Source organism: Rhizoctonia solani, chromosome 3 (genome assembly GCF_016906535.1).
Source record: "Rhizoctonia solani chromosome 3, complete sequence".
Lineage (NCBI taxonomy): Eukaryota > Fungi > Basidiomycota > Agaricomycetes > Cantharellales > Ceratobasidiaceae > Rhizoctonia > Rhizoctonia solani.
This window is the reverse complement of record NC_057372.1, coordinates 257,990-276,237: the sequence shown is the minus strand read 5'-3', so window position 1 is coordinate 276,237 and position 18,248 is coordinate 257,990. Positions and strand designations below refer to the sequence as shown.

Sequence of the window (18,248 nt, the reverse complement as noted above, 5' to 3'; positions counted from 1 at the left end):
GCCGTATGGAGCTAAGTGTCAGAGTCTGACTAATGAAGAATGGGATAGATGCCTAAAGAGGCAGTGCTGGCTTTGGGGATAAGCAGAAGACTGCAACCAACACTTTAGATAGAGAGATTACTTGCCAAATATGGCACAAGACCCCTTAGAATAGAGCAGGAGAGTGGGGAGGGTAGTCAGTAGATTGACAGGAGGTCAAGTTCTGGTCTGAATGCCAGAACTCTCCCTTCATTATATACATCATACAGAACAAGGGAACTGTAAAGTACAAAGGAGAACAATGGAAGACATACTACAAAGGTATGGGTAACTAAGAGAACAATAGAACAATGCAACTAAGGACATATGGTAACTAAGTAACCAGAGGACAAAGCTAACAGGCTAAACAAAGGGACCATTCACATTCCATGTTGATTGCTCTGCCAGGGGAGTCCTGCATGGCCTGTGGTCATGTTGGAAACATCCCCTGGTCCATATAATTCGTAAAATTTAGATAAAATGATAATAGAATATTAGGGTATCTGTGTCCATGCCTCTTGGGTCATGACACTAAGTATAAACCGCGTAAGGCGGTGAAGGGTCTACCTACAACAACAAACCAACTAACTACGGCGACTAGACGCTATAAGGCGTCAATGAGCTACCTAAGTACAGTGAGGGCGATGCTTAGGGCGTGTATCTGAGTGTTTTCTGGCTGTAAGGCCTTGTACAGTAAGTGGAGTGCAACAAGAGGTAATTGACCTGGGTGTTACCATGGTTGTTTGGCCTCCTTATATATTCTACAGGCTAGCTAATTACAAATGTACTATAACAAATACTGTATCAAATAAGAACCCCGCTCCGCAGTTGGCCTTGTTATGTATCACACATTTTTGCATTCACAGCTCACCATCCACAATAATCTGTATATATCTGACTTTCTGATTTAATGGCCATTTGACTCCTATTTTCCATTATTCCTGTCATTACTCTATGTAACGCTCATATTGACTGTATGTGTTACATATCGTTCAATAGAGCTCCTTCCGCTCGCTCTAACGCTGCCTGTCATGTGCTCATACGATAAGATCTCATGGAGATATTAGCTTCACAAGATTCTATCTATGTGGCTCAAGTACCTTACTAATCATTATATTTGTATCTTTACATCTAGCTCATCACATGACTAGCTCTAACTTGGGAAATGAACCTTATTCCTAGCTTAGTTGAGTCATACCTCTCATGAGATTACTAAGGTTCTCCTTATCTAGTAATTTCTAGTGGCACTGCAAATCCTGCTTATGAGTCATTCTGCTTGCCACCAGAATGACTCACACTAATGACTCACTCTAAGTGCTCATTGGCTGCCAAGCATTTCTTGATAGACTGAGTCATGTATTTAGATGTTTCTATTTTTAACTAATTGCAGTTCAACCCAAGAGCAGTCACATTCCATCCTAGTCATATCTGTGCCTTCCCACCCACCAATCAAAGTCTTAGGAAGCACAGTCCTAAGCAAGTCATATTCATACTCTGACTAGGTGAATGACTCAGTAACCTTGCCACTCTAGGGTATAAAAGGGGACTCTTGCATACCCTTGGAGGGCACCCACCCTTCACTCTTACCACTCACTGTTACTGTTGACTGTCACTCTTTGGTTTGGGCTTGCCCCCCTCAATTGTGTGATATACTGTGCCTCAAGATTTCAAATAACTTAAACTTGTATAAGTGGATCTCCCAAGTACCCATAATGTGGAAAGGTTGTAGACCTGATACAGAGTTCTTAGGTTAAGTGAACAGAAGGCAATCATCCTTAAAGAAGGATATATACTAAGTAACCAGTTAGTTCCTGCAACTAGGAGTGAAACTTACATAACTATCTCTGCCAAAGGGAACCTGAGCCAGTACTCTTGCTCTTACAGAAATACTTACTAAGACACTTTACACTGAGAAAAGATATATCTGTAGTTGATTGTATTCAAGATAGCTAGACCCAGAGAACCCTAAAGAAGCTACTTCTTTACTTAGCTTGGAAATTGGGAAATCTTCCAACACAGACTCTGCTCAGCACCAGAGTCTCAACCTCTTTTCCCCCAATTTACAACAGGCCTTACTCATGCATACGTGTCACTGACGTGTCATAATGATGTCATCAAGTGGAGGTGGCTACATGTGCTGAGGTAAGCAGCGGGTGGGGACGTGGCTTGGCGCTTAGCGTATGATATAAGCGCCAAAGTCACATGATTGAAAATGTTGTCTGTTTGTCTTTGTTTAAAATCAAGAAAATGGGAATAAATTCCCTGGTATCAAGTGTGTCTACAACACTGCCCCCCCTCTAAGGGCCTTGGCAGCGCCAAGGGCCTTCTTTTTCATGTCTTCCTCATACTTTTTCAAAATTTTCCCCGCATTTTTTAGGTTTTCCCGGGGTTCCCACGTATTTTCTTCCGAGCCGTATCCTTTCCATTTGACCCAGAAGAACCATTTCCCTTCTCTCTCTTCCGCGTCTGTGATTCCTTCTACCTCATATTCTTCCTCTCCATCTATGGTGACTGGTGGAGGACAGTTTTTGAAGTTACGCTTTTTGTCCCTTTTGACTTTGGACAGTAGTCCTACATAGAAGACATTGTGGATCCTCATTGTTGGCGGGAGTTCTAGACAGTATGCCCGGTTGGAGATTTTCTGGTTATTTTGAAGGGTCCTAGCCGTTGTTTGGTTAGCTTGGGACTCAGGGTTTTTAGTTTACATTCTTGGCGTCTAGCCAGACTTCTTCCCCTATTTCAAACTCAAGTGGTTCTCCTGTTTCTCCAGCTACCATGCGTATCTTTGATTGCCGGAGCGCAGCCTTTATTTCCCGCCATTGTGCTTCCATCTGGGTTGCCAAGTTGTCTGCTTCAGGGACGTCTGTTGGTACGTTACTTGGGGTCAGGGAAGGTTCCCAACCGTACAGTGCCTTGAATGGGGTTTTGCCTGTTGAACTATGTACTGCGTTTGTTGTAGGCAAACTCCGCCATTGGTAACCATTTGACCCAGTCCTTCTGATTTGTTCCTGAGTAAGCCCTTAAGAAATGTTCAACCATGGGGTTTACGCGCTCTGTCTGTCCATTGCTTTGAGGATGGTAGGCCAAGGAGAAGTGGGGGTCTATCCCCAGGCGTTGGTACAGGGCTTTCAGGAATTTATTATTGAAGACTTGTCCTTGATCTGATACTGTCTTCTCAGGCATGCTGTAACGTTTCCATACGTGGCGTAGAAATAGGTCTGCCAGTTCCAGGGCTTTGAGCTTTTGGAACACTCTACCAGGATGACATATTTGGTAAAGCTATCCATGATGACTAGTATAGAGTTGTTGCTTCCGTCTTTTGGCAGATCTACTATCATATTGTACGTTACATGTTGCCAAGGGCGTGATGGGAGTTCCAGAGGTTGAGGTGGGATGTGTTATGGATATGACATTTCTTCTTTAATCTGTACTTTTTTATTAATTACACTAGTAATCTCACAGTAAATAAATGAGATAAAGATGCGAACTAAGGTTTTCAAGGTCCCTCTATCCAATAGTGACCTTTACAAAACCTACAAAGCTCAGGAATACCCTTAATATGCGATGCCTTTTGCATATATGCTGTTTTCTCACTCATTTAAATATATATAAATTCAGCTGAGTAGATAAACAGTAACAAGTAATATTTCTCTTGTTTGTAGTATTTATTATTCAAGATTCTATCTTGTGGCTACACACAGAAATATTCAGGGTCCTCCCTGTCGCATAGACAAGTGCTCCGGCGCTTAATCAGCCCTTAAGCGCCGACGCACTAAATGCGCCTTTTCTCCATCACCCGGGCATCCCACACTGCCAAATCGCTTGCGCTTAGGTGCGCATGTTTGTGCGCTCCAGAACGCTGGGTCAAACTCCCAAAACGGACAACACTTGGCTGAGTTATGCCCCATTTACTGTAAGTACCCAATGCAGAGGTATCCTACCTTTGGGACTGTTTACTCCAAGGATGAAACACTTAGCCTTGGGACATCTAAGGACCCACACAGGTAAATAATGCCTTGGGGCAAACATTGCCTTGGGGCAAATATTAGGATCTGTTGTTTGTTTACTATGTACCAAAGTATTGGCTCCCTCAAGTGTTTCAGTTGCCACATATACCTCCTGTACCCCCTCTTGGTATCAATCATGTATATACTTGTTTGTGCGCCTTCTCAGGGTATAAAAGGACCCTGTGAAGACGCTTCTAATGCATCCATTTATCCACTCTTATATATTGACATATACACACAAGCCTTTAACAGCTTATCTGCGCATTTACTTTAGTGATTGACTCACTGTAAATTGTCAGAGCCAACAACTACCACAGGGTAAACCTAACAAGCTATTGCCTAATATAGGACTTATCAGCAAGTAGGGCCTAACAATGCTCAAGGCAAAGCCAGGAAAGGGTAGGACAAGACCTATATAAAGTAAAGTGCACTAATGCTGTTAAGACAGCAGGGCAAGGAACCTTTGACAGGGACTGGTATGCTCTCAGGCAATACTCTTAAGTGTATGTCTTAGGGTAGGTAGGTGTGGAAGGGGATAAGAGGTCGAGTTCTGAGGCTTAAGGCTCTCAGAACCCTCCTTATATATTCACAGAGAAGGGGAAGAGTAATTACATGTACAAACATCATAACAAAGATAAGGTCACATGACCAGAGATAAGAAAACAAGATCACATGACTAAAGGTCATGTGATGAGATTACATAATAAGCGCTCAGCGCCTAAATAGCATAAAGATGCATATATCCATAAATCTTCATGAAAATAGCGCATATATTCACTATTTCTTCGACTTAGTGGATTTTAAGGTGGTCACGCCTCTAGGGCATGACAGGTAATGCTTTGTCAATAAGTCTTATCTAGTGCGTTAAACCATCTTAGCGCTCAACCTGTGAGTCTCAATGGCACTTGTTGTCCTAACTGTATGCGTGCATAGATACCGTATTCAGCTAAATTATTGATGGATATGATCCATCTGGGTAATTTGCTGGTATTGCCATTCCATTCTGGAATGTTATCTGGCTCAAGTTTAGGATCAAAGTGCACGGGCTTAGGTCTGAAAGATTGTGCGCGTATAGGATTCCTTATAGGTACGTCACTATACTCATCTCCTGATTTGTCAGGTGGATCTGGAGGATTGTTCCTTGTCCTTTGTTGAGGATGTTGGTCTTTGTTGGAGCTCTGATTTGATTCATGGGCACAAGGCGAGTCTCCTTGGTCGCATTTTTGACTATATGATTGCTAACGGAAGCTTGCAACGTTTCATCCTGAGACAATTTGCTGAATCTGCGCGAGCTGGCTAATCGGCTCCTTACGTGAGTAGGTAATGTATTCCTATTTTGTCGTGCCTTAGAAGCGGTTGAACTATTGACTATATTCAATCTTAAACTCTTTGCAGTGCCAAACGCTTGGCTAGTACTTTGTCCTGAGCTGGACCTTACAGGCAATTGAGACAGCCGTGATGTTTGTGCTGCGGCGCTCCTAACTGTAAAGGTAAAGTTGTCTTGGTACAACGGACCGGTTATATGCTGCAGTGCCTGTTCCTCTGCTGTGCCAGATGCTTGAGTATCTAGTGAGCTAATACAAAGATTAGTATCTGGTTCGTCTGGATCAATAGCTTTTGGCTTGTAAGTCAAGTGTTTATGTTCCGACTCTTGATTGTACTTGTAGGAGAGGGTTGTTGACATATCCAACTGACCATCCAAAGGTTTGTATTGGTATAGATGCTTGCTCATTGGTGTCAAACCTAACGTGTCTTTACTATCTTTATCTTCTAGCCCTAAAACTTTACCCGCGACCGACTCATATGGTGTAGGCTTATCAGGCGGTAGTGAGCATTCTGGATTGGTCTGCTTAGTGAACAAATGCATTATCGAGCTTGACATCCCAGATATCAGTGTCAAAGGTAGTTTGGAGTGTTGCGAGATAGGTGTTTTGATTCTTAAATCTGATGCTGATGAACCGTCTAGACTTCTTGTATTGATTACCAGCGACGGGGGCCCTTTGTCAGTAGATATTGATGAATAATTACTTATTTGATTGATATTTTCATCTCTGCTTGGTGTAATCAGCTCTTCTGGTACTGGACAATTAATTCCAAAATCTGAAATTATCTTTGATTGACTGATAACTATTTTGTCATTAGCTGATGTCTCCGGTAATTCGATTTGGAGCTCAGTGTCAACGGCGCTTGACTCGGCGCTTATGCATAAGGCCATAGGCTGGTAGTTGGGACTTAGACTTCTAATATCCGACGGCACTAGAGATTCAAATGCGGCGTTTGCAGCAACGCTAATGCTTGGGACTAATATTACTGGTGTACCCAATGAGTCGTATTCATGAAACAAGTTAGGACCTTCCGTGTTTGCAAGTATAATAGGTAAGCTTGTATGAGCACTGTTTGGTTCTCCACTGATATGTACTAGCGTCTGCTTGCTGATCAGATTCCTTAGCTGCTTGGAGTGCAAACCAATGTGTTCATTTTGTAACTCAGAGCTGATACAAGACAATGTTGAAGAATCAATTGAACTAATAGTCAAGCTTCTTGCTACCATATTGATTGAAATGTCCTTGAATATACCTGGGCTAGAGGTAGCATAGTCGGCTGCACTTATTTCAGTTGATTCAGAGCTGCATATTGTTTCAGACAATGCTGAGTAAGGATCACATGACAGTGTTGCTTGTAGTCCACTCAGAATAGCATCGTTCTTGTGCATTCCAGTTGTATCCACAAATAAGGATTGTTTGCTTGCTTCCGACTCCAAGATCAGTACCAATGTTTGTGCTGGCAATAGTAGATCATTGCTATATTTGGTTGTGTGACTGTCAGACGGAATCAAGGAGTTCAAACTCTTAATTGATTTGCTAAGCTTGGCTATTTGCTGGGCCAACTTGCTTGATTCATCAGGCAATATCGTCAATACTGGATGCTCCGGACCAGGCGGTCTTGTTGAGTCTAAAGCTAAATCACGTTCAATCTTAATGGCAGCTGAATTGACGGTAAATGTATGCGAGTCAGTAGGATCAGCATATATATCCATTATTTGCTGAATTTCTTGGATAGTTTTGACTAGCCAGTCCTGCATATCTGGCAATAAATCAACTTCCAGTGGTTGAAAATCTGGAAATTTTCCCAATGTTTTGCTACAAACATTTGTTGTTGTTTCACTATGTTCTTGCTGACTAAGTGGTGTGTACGGCGCGTTAGTCTTAGAAGTAGCTTCTTCCTTAGTATTTGTATATAGGTCCAAAGTAATACCAATACTTGATCCTTCTGAGGTTCTAAATAGTGAACGTTTAGCCAAACCTTGAGGCGCAATTGCATTTGAATGTCGCTGATAAGCTTCCGAAGATTGTTCCAAGCTGTCTACTTGTCCGGTACTTAGGTTCTTGTAAAAAACTGACAAAGTATCTTGACTAATCAAAGGCTTCGAGTCTATTAATGGTTTAAAACTTGAAGGAATCTCGACTATCTTGTTACTATTGCTCGTTACAGTACAATCTGTTTGACTAATCAATAGCAAGGGTAGAGCCGACTCATGAATAAGCTGTTCTGCTGTATTCAGGTGAGTGTCAATAGTATTACTACCAATCTGTGGCAGCATAGTATTGGCTGTTGAGTACGATTGGTCCAGGGACCCTTGGATCAATTGCGTTGCTTTTGGAGAAATTTGAGCAGGTTTGTTTCTTATGTCCGACACATGTATCTTGACTAATGCATTGGTTGAATTCTCTGAGGCGTCAAGCAGGGAGCTTGTGACCAAAGATTTGGGCGCAAATTCAAGTAAGCGTTGCTGACTAGTGACCAGGGATTGTTCCTTATCCGGCAATTCATGAGCCAATAGACCTTTGTCTAATGCCTTGGGTTTGACGCTAGCTGGCAGTTTACTTAAGTAACCTATATTGGTATCCTTGCACGAATTAGACAAGGGGTCTAGGCTAATCATAGGATTCGGCTTCAGCTGTGATTCTCTATGAATAGAGATGAGAGTTGAAACTGCTTCAGCGTTAGTCAATAGGTCTTGGTTTAAGCATGGCTTAGATTGCGACTGTCTAGGTAAGCAACTAGCTAAATATTCTTCCTTTGTTTGCCTAATATTGCTTGAGGTGTGTAGCACATCATTATGCAAAGCGTCGATTGCTTGTTTGGTTCATAGATGAAGACGGAATAGTTGCCACATGGAATTCATCCGGTGAATGACTAGCTTGAGAAGTCAACAATCCGCTAATTGGCTTAGGAGTTGCTTCCTTATAGTTTAACTTGTTAATTATAGTCCGCTTATCATGTGTATTAGATATGTGAGTATCTGTGCTAGTAGGACCATGACTAGTAAGGTTAGACGGCGTTCCTGTATGCTTAGTGATTCCATTCGCAGTACTAGTTGTAACCAATGCATGCAATTGACTAAGGTTACCAACAGAGTGATGGCTGTTTATGTGTACCAGATCACACAATGCTTCATCTAGCAGTGGTGTAGTACTTCTGAACTGGTCGCGCGTCATCAGCATTGACTCGTTGTCTGATTGCTTAACAGATTTGGCTAAGCTCTCCTTTCCTGATGTGATACCATTGCGTTTTTTAATTGTAACTAAAGGCTGAGCTAACTTGTTGACTAATAGGTCGCTTAGCTGTTCATTAGATGCAATGTCTTTTACGGCTTCTATTGGTATCTTATGATCAAGGATGGGCAACAATTTGCTGACTGACTTCCAGATGGGCAATGTCGAACTATTGTCACCCTCTAGAGTAAATGTAGGTGTCGACACAGATACATCTTCCAAGTCAAGAGGAGTAGACGGCTGAGAGTTGTTGAGCAATGAGTAGGAGCTCAAACTCATGGTCAAATGATTAGACTGAGTACCCTTAACCGTTTCAAGGTTGTTAATGGTACTTCCTGCTGACGCATACATGTACTTAATGTTTGCGCTAGGACTTGTATGCTGATCTAGATGCTCCATTGGTTCTGAATGGGGCAGTCAAGGCTTAGACGATGACTGAAACACTTTGGTCACTCTGTAATCATCATTGTACGTAGATGACATGGTAGGCAATTCAATTAGTGTTGTTTGATTTGGCAACTTATCATGTGATAACTCATGTTGGTTCTTAGCCTCGTTAGGTAACAAATCCAGTAGGGAGTTCATATTCATTTGTGAGCTATGCTTACGTGGATCACCTTGTGGATGATTTGTTGCGGGTAAATGATTAGTCGATGACTTATGAGGCAAGTCTTGAACTGTTATAGACTTAGTAAGTATGTCGTGCAACCTTTGGATTGATTGTTCCATTTGATCCCTAAAGCTAACAGCAGCTACTTTGAACGCGCATGCGTCGAACAAGCATTTGGATGCCAGCCATTCTGGTGTTAGAAGCAGTAAGTCCAATTCATTTGATTTCCGAATGGTCTTAGCAACTAGACTATTATAGGCGATGTGAAGTTCACCATATTTGGGCCAGTAGTGTATGTCTTGGGCAGGAATTAACTTGTTAGTGATGACGCAAGTTGGTCTGAATGTAGTAACTATATCTAGTAACTCAAATAAATGCGTGGCCCATGTTTCACATGATTGGTTTGGAGTGTAACTGTCTTGCTGAGTTGGCATGGGTAGATTATATAAGTTGCGTGCTAACCGCCAAAGTGTTCTTCTGGCTTGGCTAATTTCCAGGTCCAATTGGGTCTCAGAGATAAGTCCGGCACTAGCAGGCTGAAACAAATAGTCTGCTATTTCCTTATCTGTAATTGCGTACGCGGGGGTATCAGGCAAATACGGTAAGTACTTCCTTAGTTCTGGACTGCTAGTTGCTGATGGACTACGGCTGTTGTGCAATGTAACCTGTTCTGGCAAACGTCGGGAGCTAGTAGTCTCCTCATGCTGCCATGTTCTAGGCTGTACTAACCATTTGTCCAGCTGCACTGCAATTGTTGGTGAGTGCTTGCTTAAATCTGGACTCTCTGCAACTGATTTGTTGCGGCGGTTGTATGATAGCCTGGTTTGGAAGCGTTGAGAGCTAACCGTTGCCTGGCCTTGACGAGTCTTAAGCTTAGCGTGCCCCTCATCTAGCTGTCTTACCGTTGCAGGTAAGTACTTAGACTCTGTATCAGGCTCAAAGCTTAGTTGACTGCCTGAGGCTTCGTAGCCGTTATCCATGTTGTTGACCAAGTGATTATCCAGCAATGTATCATAGCTGATGCTATGATTCAAAGGGTCGACTGGGTCCTCACTGTTGTAGTCAATCAAGCTGTACGGCGGATTGCTTAGGGCGTACAATGGGTCACTTGCAGTATACAATGGGTTGCGTGGGATGCACGGCAACATTCTCTCAGTTGACGGTGAGTAAATATTGTTCGGCAATGATCATTTAGAGCTTAATTGTTGATATGAACGTTTGTGATGGTTGTCCATATAGCTTTCAACGCATTCATGCTGCGCCGTAGCCGTGCAGGCCTCATGAGTCAATGGAGTCGATGAGATAGCTTCCTTGCAACAATGGTTTGGGTTGAAAGGTGCGTCGCGCTCTCTGTACCGTTCCTTAGATGTATGTATGCTACCATCCTGTGCTCAACAAAATATATCCTTGTTAACCACTACTACGTTGTGCGTATCCGAGACCGTGAGGCTGTTGTTCTCGTGCTGGGAGCGTTTGTTACTAATGCTCCGGCATTGAGAGCTCTGTTGGGAGCGTTGGCTTGAGTTAGACGTAGTCTCAGTGTTGTTTGCATGATTATTATTTGTATCTAAGTACATCCTAAGAGCAGCATCTAAGTGTATACAATTGTTGTTCACGTCTGATGAGTAGCGCAATTGGTGTTTTGGTCTAGGGAGCGTTGTCGACCGGGGCTGAGCTGATGAGGAAGTTGAAGGGGTAAATTTGGAGTAATTGGTCATTGGACCATGTTTGCAAGTGTCTTGATGGGTTCTTGGCAACAAAGTTGTTGAATTGGGCAACCTGGCAACATTGGTACTGTGGCTGAGGTTGATGGAGTGATTAGGAGAGGTAAGAGGGTGTCAAGCGATGGGCTGAAGGGTATCCAAGGCAGTGTCGTAGACACACTCAATACCACGGAATTTATTCCGATTTTCTCGTTTTTAACAAAGCTGAACGGACGATATTTTCAATCACGTGATCTCGGCGCTTATATTACACGCTAAGCGCCGAGCCACGTCCCCATCCGCGCTTATCTCAGCACACATAGCCACCTCCACCCAATGACATCATTATGACACGTATGCATGAGTAAGGCTGACTGCGGAGCGGGGTTCTTATTGGATTAGGTTTTGCATATTCTGTATTTGTAATTAGTCACTCGCTGTAATATATAAGGAGGCCAACCAACCATGGTAACACCCAGGTTGATTACCTCTTGTTGCATCTCTCAACTGTACAAGGCCTTAGGCCAGCAACTACTAAGTCTCCCACCTGTACTCGTTGCCTTAAGCAACTTCCCCATTGTAGATACATAGCTCGCCATCGCCAGTAGGGCCTTGGTCATTGTACTTAGATAGTTAGTCGTTGTAGGTAGCTCCCTCACCGCCTTAAGCGGTTCTCACTCAGTTCTATATGGCCACAAGCGCCCGCTACCTAGACGACCCCTAAGGACGTCTAGGACAGGCAGCGCTTGTTGACGGCACATGTTTTGTTACAATCTCCCAAAATATACCATTGGATTCGCCTCATTTTTCTCTTATTTTACTATTTTTTACGAACTCGTTATCTTATGTTTTCTGATCACGTGATCTCGGCGCTTATTATGCCGAGATGCCGCGCCGAGATGCCGTGCCAAGGGCGCTTAGGAGAAATCCACGCTTCTGCGCAGTCCGCAGCACGCTTCTCATTTGTCATTTGTACTTCTCTTCTCACGCGCACAGACCATGTAGATAGTGTGCATTGTCTATATATACAGCAGGGAAATTGCTTGGAAACACCAAGTTGATTTTACCTTGTCTCATATCCATTGAGGAGGCACCAGCCAGCTAAGTAGCCGGCCCCCAGTAGTTCAGCTAATACATCACCCCTTACCTCACTCATCACACCTCCAGGCCTAAGGCCCCCCGCGTTATCAGTAGTTAGTTAGTTGTTGCCTTAAGCGACTTAGTTAGACAAGTAGTTAGCCTAGATAGTTAGATTACATCAGCTAGTGTAGTAGTAAGGCCACAAGCGCCCGCCTTCACCAGCGTGTACCCACCTTACAGTGGTGTACGACATGTTTGGACGTTGTAGAGCGATGTTCCCTTGTTGTCCAAAGCCCTAATTCAGATCTAGACAATCTGTGCAAGTGTTCTGGAGGTTTCCACATGCAGTGTTAGTACAACTATAGTAGTAAGACTAAGTACAAGTAATAAGAGACTACAGGTAAGAATTAAAGATGTAACCAACGCAATGCCCTGCGGTGGTCACCAATGTTATAGAGTAGGGTTTTAGGGACTATGTAATTAAGTACAAAATATAATAAAGTGATTAATAGATCAGTTATCTATGGATATAAAAGGCAATAGACTAGCTATATAAGGGTAAATTAGGTTAGTAATCAGGGTGATCCCTACACTTAACAAGTAATCAAGCAATTACTGCAGATGCAGGTGGTTGGTTATGCTTATACATATAGTATGAAAGTTAGTATTGAGTCTTAGTTACCTACTATAATTTATCTGGATTTGTTAGTAATTTATTTGACTGAGATCGCACTCAGTTAAGGTGTATATGCCGCTCTCAAGGCCTTAAACTCTCCCAACTGACTTACTCAAGAGGTTCAGGGTCGCCCTAGAGCCTTTCCTAGCTACCCAGTATCTGTTGGGACCTTGCTAGAGGCTATATGCGCCGAGATACCTTACAGGTTAAGTTCAGTGAGCTTAAGAGGCTAAGAAAGCGAAATAAGACACTCTAAACTAAGTAAAGAAGATCCAATAGATCTTCAAGTTCACACAAGGGGTAAGAATGGGATGAAAAGAAGGATGTATTCAAAGGGTCTCCCTCAGGGGCTTTAATACCCCAGAGGGAGAACAAATAACTATATACATGATGTACAAAAGAGGAAGTTACATGAGAGGTACAGTCTGAGCTATTTGATACATAAAGACCAATTAGTCCCAATAAGTCCTAGTGAGATAGACCCAAGGCTATTTACAGAATGTTCTAGAGCATACATGACTAAATTACATTAGTGTGAATGCTAAAAATAACCTTGAGGCAAGGTAGGATCTCATAGAAAAAGCTAGAAACTTAAATGGTTAGTATCTCCATCAATTTGGCTCAGAATCAGACGATTCCTTTTTAGGAACTGAGATGCCGGAGCCTCCGACCTATTGGTATTTGTCCGCATAATAATATGCCTATTTCCCGCCGAGATATTGGCGTCGGCGCGCCCCGCCGACCTTTGGCGCTTATTTGCAATTACTAAGCGCCGGCGCTTGCATGCTTACTTGCACTTGTTCTATGGTCTATAAGTACCGTTCCTACATATAAATGTGTGATCCAAAAAATGCTATAAATCATAGAAATAATATTATGACCACTTCGCATAATCAGACGTGTATATATGCAAGCGCAATGAGGAAATAAAGTATAAAAGGTCTTGTAGCACCGCCAGTTTCCAAATATAGTAATATTCATGCCCATATTTGGATAGAGCAAGTATGATTACTCCAGTTCGCACTATTCACTATTGTCAATTAGGGGCGCATATGTCTAAATTAGTCATTCCATAACAGTCACAGTTGTTGAGTTCAACATTGAGTATAGTGCAACAATACTGTAAGGATTGTTGTGATTGAGTGAGAGTGTTTCAATCCACCATACCCCCTATATTGTAGATAGCTTTATCTATAATATCTCATAAATCCTAGATATATTTTAAGTAAACCCCATAAGTCTTAAAGTCTTACTTAAACATACATAAGTCCTATACTTATTAGGCAAATCCCATAAATCCTGTACATTAGTCAGATAACCCTCTTACTTAAGGTACTATCCCAGAGACCTTAGGTATACATACCCTTAGTCACTTAGGCTTAAGTAACATTAGTCTAGGGTACTATACATAACCAACCACCTGCACTTGATAGTTGCCAGACTATTTGTTAGGAGTTGTTATTCCTGATAACCTAGCCTATATTGTGCATATATTCTGTGCATATATTCTGATTCTTAATACTAGTTCTTAGCTCTTCCCATATACCTTTTGTATATAGTAATTCTTTCTTACTCCTGTACTTACACAACTCTTAATATGGGTGACCATTGCAGGGTCTAGTGTTGGTTATCTTTAATTCTTACTGTCCTAGACATCTATAAGGACATCAAGGAGGTGGGTGCTTGTGGCCAGGAGAGTACAGGTGAGAACTGCTTAAGGCAGTGAGCAAGCTACCTGCAACAACAACCTGCTATACTATAATGACAAGACTGCTTAAGGCAGCAACAAGCTATCTAAGTACAACAAGAAAGCCGCTTAAGGCAGTGACTAAGTATCTAATTGGACTAAGCAGTTACTGGCCCTAGTGGCCTTGTACAGTGGGGATGCAACAAGAGGTAATTGACCTGGGTGTTACCATGTTTGGTTGGCCTCCTTATATATTCTATCTACTGGCTAATTACAAGTACATTACATCCAATACTGAATCCAATAAGAACCCTGTTCTGCAGTTGGTCTTACTCATGCATACGTGTCACTGACATGTCATGAAGACGTCATAGGTGGAGGTGGCTATGTGTGATGAGTAAGCGCAGATGGGGATGTGGCTTGGCGCTTAGCATATGAGATAAGTGCCAAAGTCACGTGATTGGAAATCTTGTCCAATTGCTTTTGTTCAAAATTGAGAAAATGGGAATAAATTCCCTGGTATTGATTGTGTCTACAACACTTACCTGTAATCTTTTGTACAAGCTTTTCATACTTTGTATATACATTCTAATTGTTGTACCCTATCAACCTTCTTTTATGTCTAGAAGATCTAGTAGACCTGCATCCTCTAATAGGACCCCTTTGGACACAAGACTTTCAAGAGAAGGTATGCCTAGACATAGTACTCCTAGAAGCTCTGTGCTTCCTGGAGACAGCATCCCTATAGAAGTGCCAGTAACCCTTTTGGACCTACTAGGTACTCTCTTGAACAATCCTCTCCTGAGGAGCTAGTGATTCCCCAACCTATCCAACCCTATGAATCACCCATCAAGCCACATGCTTCCATGCCAGCTTTGGAAGACCCCCAAGCAGGACCTAGTAGCTCAAGAAGGATATCACCTCACTCTCATAAGTCATCATCCAGACATTCTCCAAGATTGTCTCCTTTGGAATATGAAGCTCCTCAGGAAGCAAACAAATTAGCTAAGCCAAGTTCCTCTATGAGGAAGCCTTCACCTTTTGGTCATCAGACTAGCACAGCTACCTTCCAGAGGATGATACCTGTATTTGGACTTCCAGATATAGAGATGCTAGAACCTTCCTCTAGTAGACTGCAACCCTCTGAGCCCATTAACTCTCATGAGCTTAAGAGATCTAAAGGAAAGACTTCTGAAGCCCACATATCCAAGCATAGGGAAACTCAAGCTGCTTTACTGGATCCTAATGATAGGTCTCTCACTAATGACCCAGCTATCCAAAAATACCTACCTTATTCTCCTTCTACTACCTTATATCCTTTAGATGAGGATATTTTAGGAGAATTCAACTATCAGCCTGACTGTACTCAAATGACCTCTTGGTGCCAGAAGAACCCTCAAGCTAATAGTTTCAGGAAAGTTTATAGGCAGCTAGGAAGAGTATTCTATCATGTAGAAATACCTTCTGCCCATGAGAATTGCTACCCCTCACCTTCTTGTGAGCAATGGGCTTCTCACTACTTCAGACTGCTAGATACTGTAGTAACCTTTGGACCTACATGTTGCATCACTACTATGCTGATTCCTGCTCAAGAAATCAACCATTGGCCTGAACATGGTAAGTTACATATAGACCTGAATAAACTAATCATGAGTACTGTTCAGAGTGTCTATGACATGGAAGAGCTATTGCCTATTCCAGAATGGCCAGAGCATGACTGTCTATTCACCTCTCATTCCTTTGAGGTACCAGCAGTCACTTATAGGGATCAGATGGAGCGTTTCTGTCATGATCTTCATTGGCATGACATGATTTTTAAATATTTTCTGCCTTTTTTCTGAGACAATTTCCTTTTTTAGTATATATCTATGACTCATCAAGATCACATGACATATTTGACATATGATGTGGAATTGTAAATGACTCACTATTTAGTACTGTTGTTTTTGATGTGGCTTGTTCCATGTGTTGTAGACACACATATACCAAGGGAATTTATTCCTATTTTCTTGAATTTAAACAAAGTAGATTGGACTACATTTTCAATCACATGAACCTGGCACTTATATCATATGCTAAGCACCAAGCCATGTCTCCTTTGTTGAAGAATCAGTCTCATAACTAGATACCATGTACACAAGTTCACGTGACTTGTTTGTATCTGTTTGTAATGTTTGCATATATGCTCACCAAAATTTTCATGTAAAACCTCAGTTTGCTACATCATAGTCAAAGCTGAGGTATAGTAGTTACTTCTTATCTTTTTCATGTTGCTCACAGTACCTGTAGATATACATATTTTATAGGTACATAAATATACAGTTTGCTACATCATAGTCAAAGCTGAGATATACATATTTTATAGCTCCGACTTCCTGCGCTTTCAACAGGTTATGAGCCCTGCCGCACAGGCAAATTAATCCAGTCCAAATTTTTTACGCACCTTAACCACACAACATGTTGACAAGTGACAATACAAAAACAAAAATCTACAAACTCCCGCAGCTAAAGGATGATGGATCCAACTATAATGCATGGAAGTTTTGCCAGACAACAGTTTTGAAACTGCGTGGATTATTTGGCGTAGCAAACGGAACCAATAACCTACCCAATTCACTTACCAAAGCTGAGCAAAAAGACAAGTCAAAAGTCTCACACTACAAAGACTTGATTGCAAAGTGGACAAGACGGGACAAGGATGCGTTTGCGCAGATCATGCTAAACATGGAAGACGGCGCAATGGTGGATGTTATGGATACAACAACGGCACGGCAAGCGTGGACTTGAATTATCAAGCAATGGGAAGGGAAAGGTGTCCAATCATTGTTGTTCTTATATCAGCAGCTTACCTTGACAAAAATTTTGGAAGATGACAACATTGCCACAGGCCTAAACAACTTATTGTCTATTGCTTCCAAGATGAAGACGCTTGGGGAACCTGTTAGCAACCTTATGATGGCCCAGATCATGATGAATGCGCTACCACCCACCTACGCAATTGTAAATACCATTATCCAAACAACAAACCAAGCAAGCGCTGTAACACCACAAATGGTAAAGGAGGCAGCTCTGAAGGAGGAGGAACATTGTAAAAACAGTACCGGCATCACAGCTATGTTCTTGCACTTACCTGCCAAGCCCTTGAACTCAAAATTGTCCAAATCAAAAAACAAATGCAAGAAGGACAAGGGTCCCGCATGCCTCAACTGTGGGAAATCTGGTCATTTGAAGCAAGAGTGTTGGGCAAAGGGAGGAGGTGCAGAAGGAACGGGACTGAGGCAAAAGAACAACGCCAAAAAGCAGTCAAAGGACAAGGGGAAGGAGCCGGCCACAAAGACCAAATCAGCAAAGGTTGCAGTCACAACTAACAACTTACCTCCCATTTTATACGCGCTACCAGCAACAGATAGTCAAACGTCCAACAACTCTTGGCTACTTGATTCAGGCGCGTCAAAGCATATGACTCCTAATCAAAAATGGTTTGCAACTTACCAATCACTTACATCTCCAATTCACGTTTGAGTTGGTAATGGGAAACAAATCCCTGCCACCAGCATTGGTTGGATATTTCTTGTAATGCAAAACCGTCAAGGCAACAAGCACAAAGCTATAATGAAAGAGGTTTTGCACGTACCTGAGCTGCACACAAACCTAATGTCCGTCCAAGAACTTGTGAGTAATGGCACGGAGGTTGCTTTTGGGAAAGATTATGGTGCTGTCCTGGTTGCAAATCAAGGCCAAGGGCCTGAAATTGGTTACCCTTGTCAGATTGATTGACTGTACAGGCTAAACGCACAAGTAACACGTACCAAAGAAGTTGCACACATTGGATTAGTTGAATTGGACTACAAAAACAAATGCAACGACGCCAAAGCACACAATTTTGTTGCCTATGCTGCAACACCACCGCA

At 42.2% G+C, this 18,248-nt stretch overlaps 2 protein-coding genes across 2 annotated transcripts; one reads left to right on the top strand and one right to left on the bottom strand.

Moving 5' to 3' along the window:
* Positions 1–8,143: 8,143 nt before the first annotated feature.
* Positions 8,144–10,339, bottom strand: RhiXN_02471 (Retrovirus-related Pol polyprotein from transposon; the record flags this gene model as incomplete). The annotated part of the gene is made up of 2 exons (XM_043322288.1): positions 8,144–8,985; positions 9,190–10,339. 2 exons carry the CDS (start codon positions 10,337–10,339, stop codon positions 8,144–8,146), a joined length of 1,992 nt encoding a protein of 663 aa, XP_043177784.1.
* Positions 10,340–15,203: 4,864 nt separating this feature from the next.
* RhiXN_02470 (Copia-like polyprotein/retrotransposon) lies at positions 15,204–17,859 on the top strand (the record flags this gene model as incomplete). Its single annotated transcript, XM_043322287.1, has 5 exons — positions 15,204–15,878; positions 15,931–15,954; positions 16,002–16,082; positions 16,843–17,079; positions 17,134–17,859. 5 exons carry the CDS (start codon positions 15,204–15,206, stop codon positions 17,857–17,859), a joined length of 1,743 nt encoding a protein of 580 aa, XP_043177783.1.
* Between the last annotated feature and the right edge of the window lie 389 nt (positions 17,860–18,248).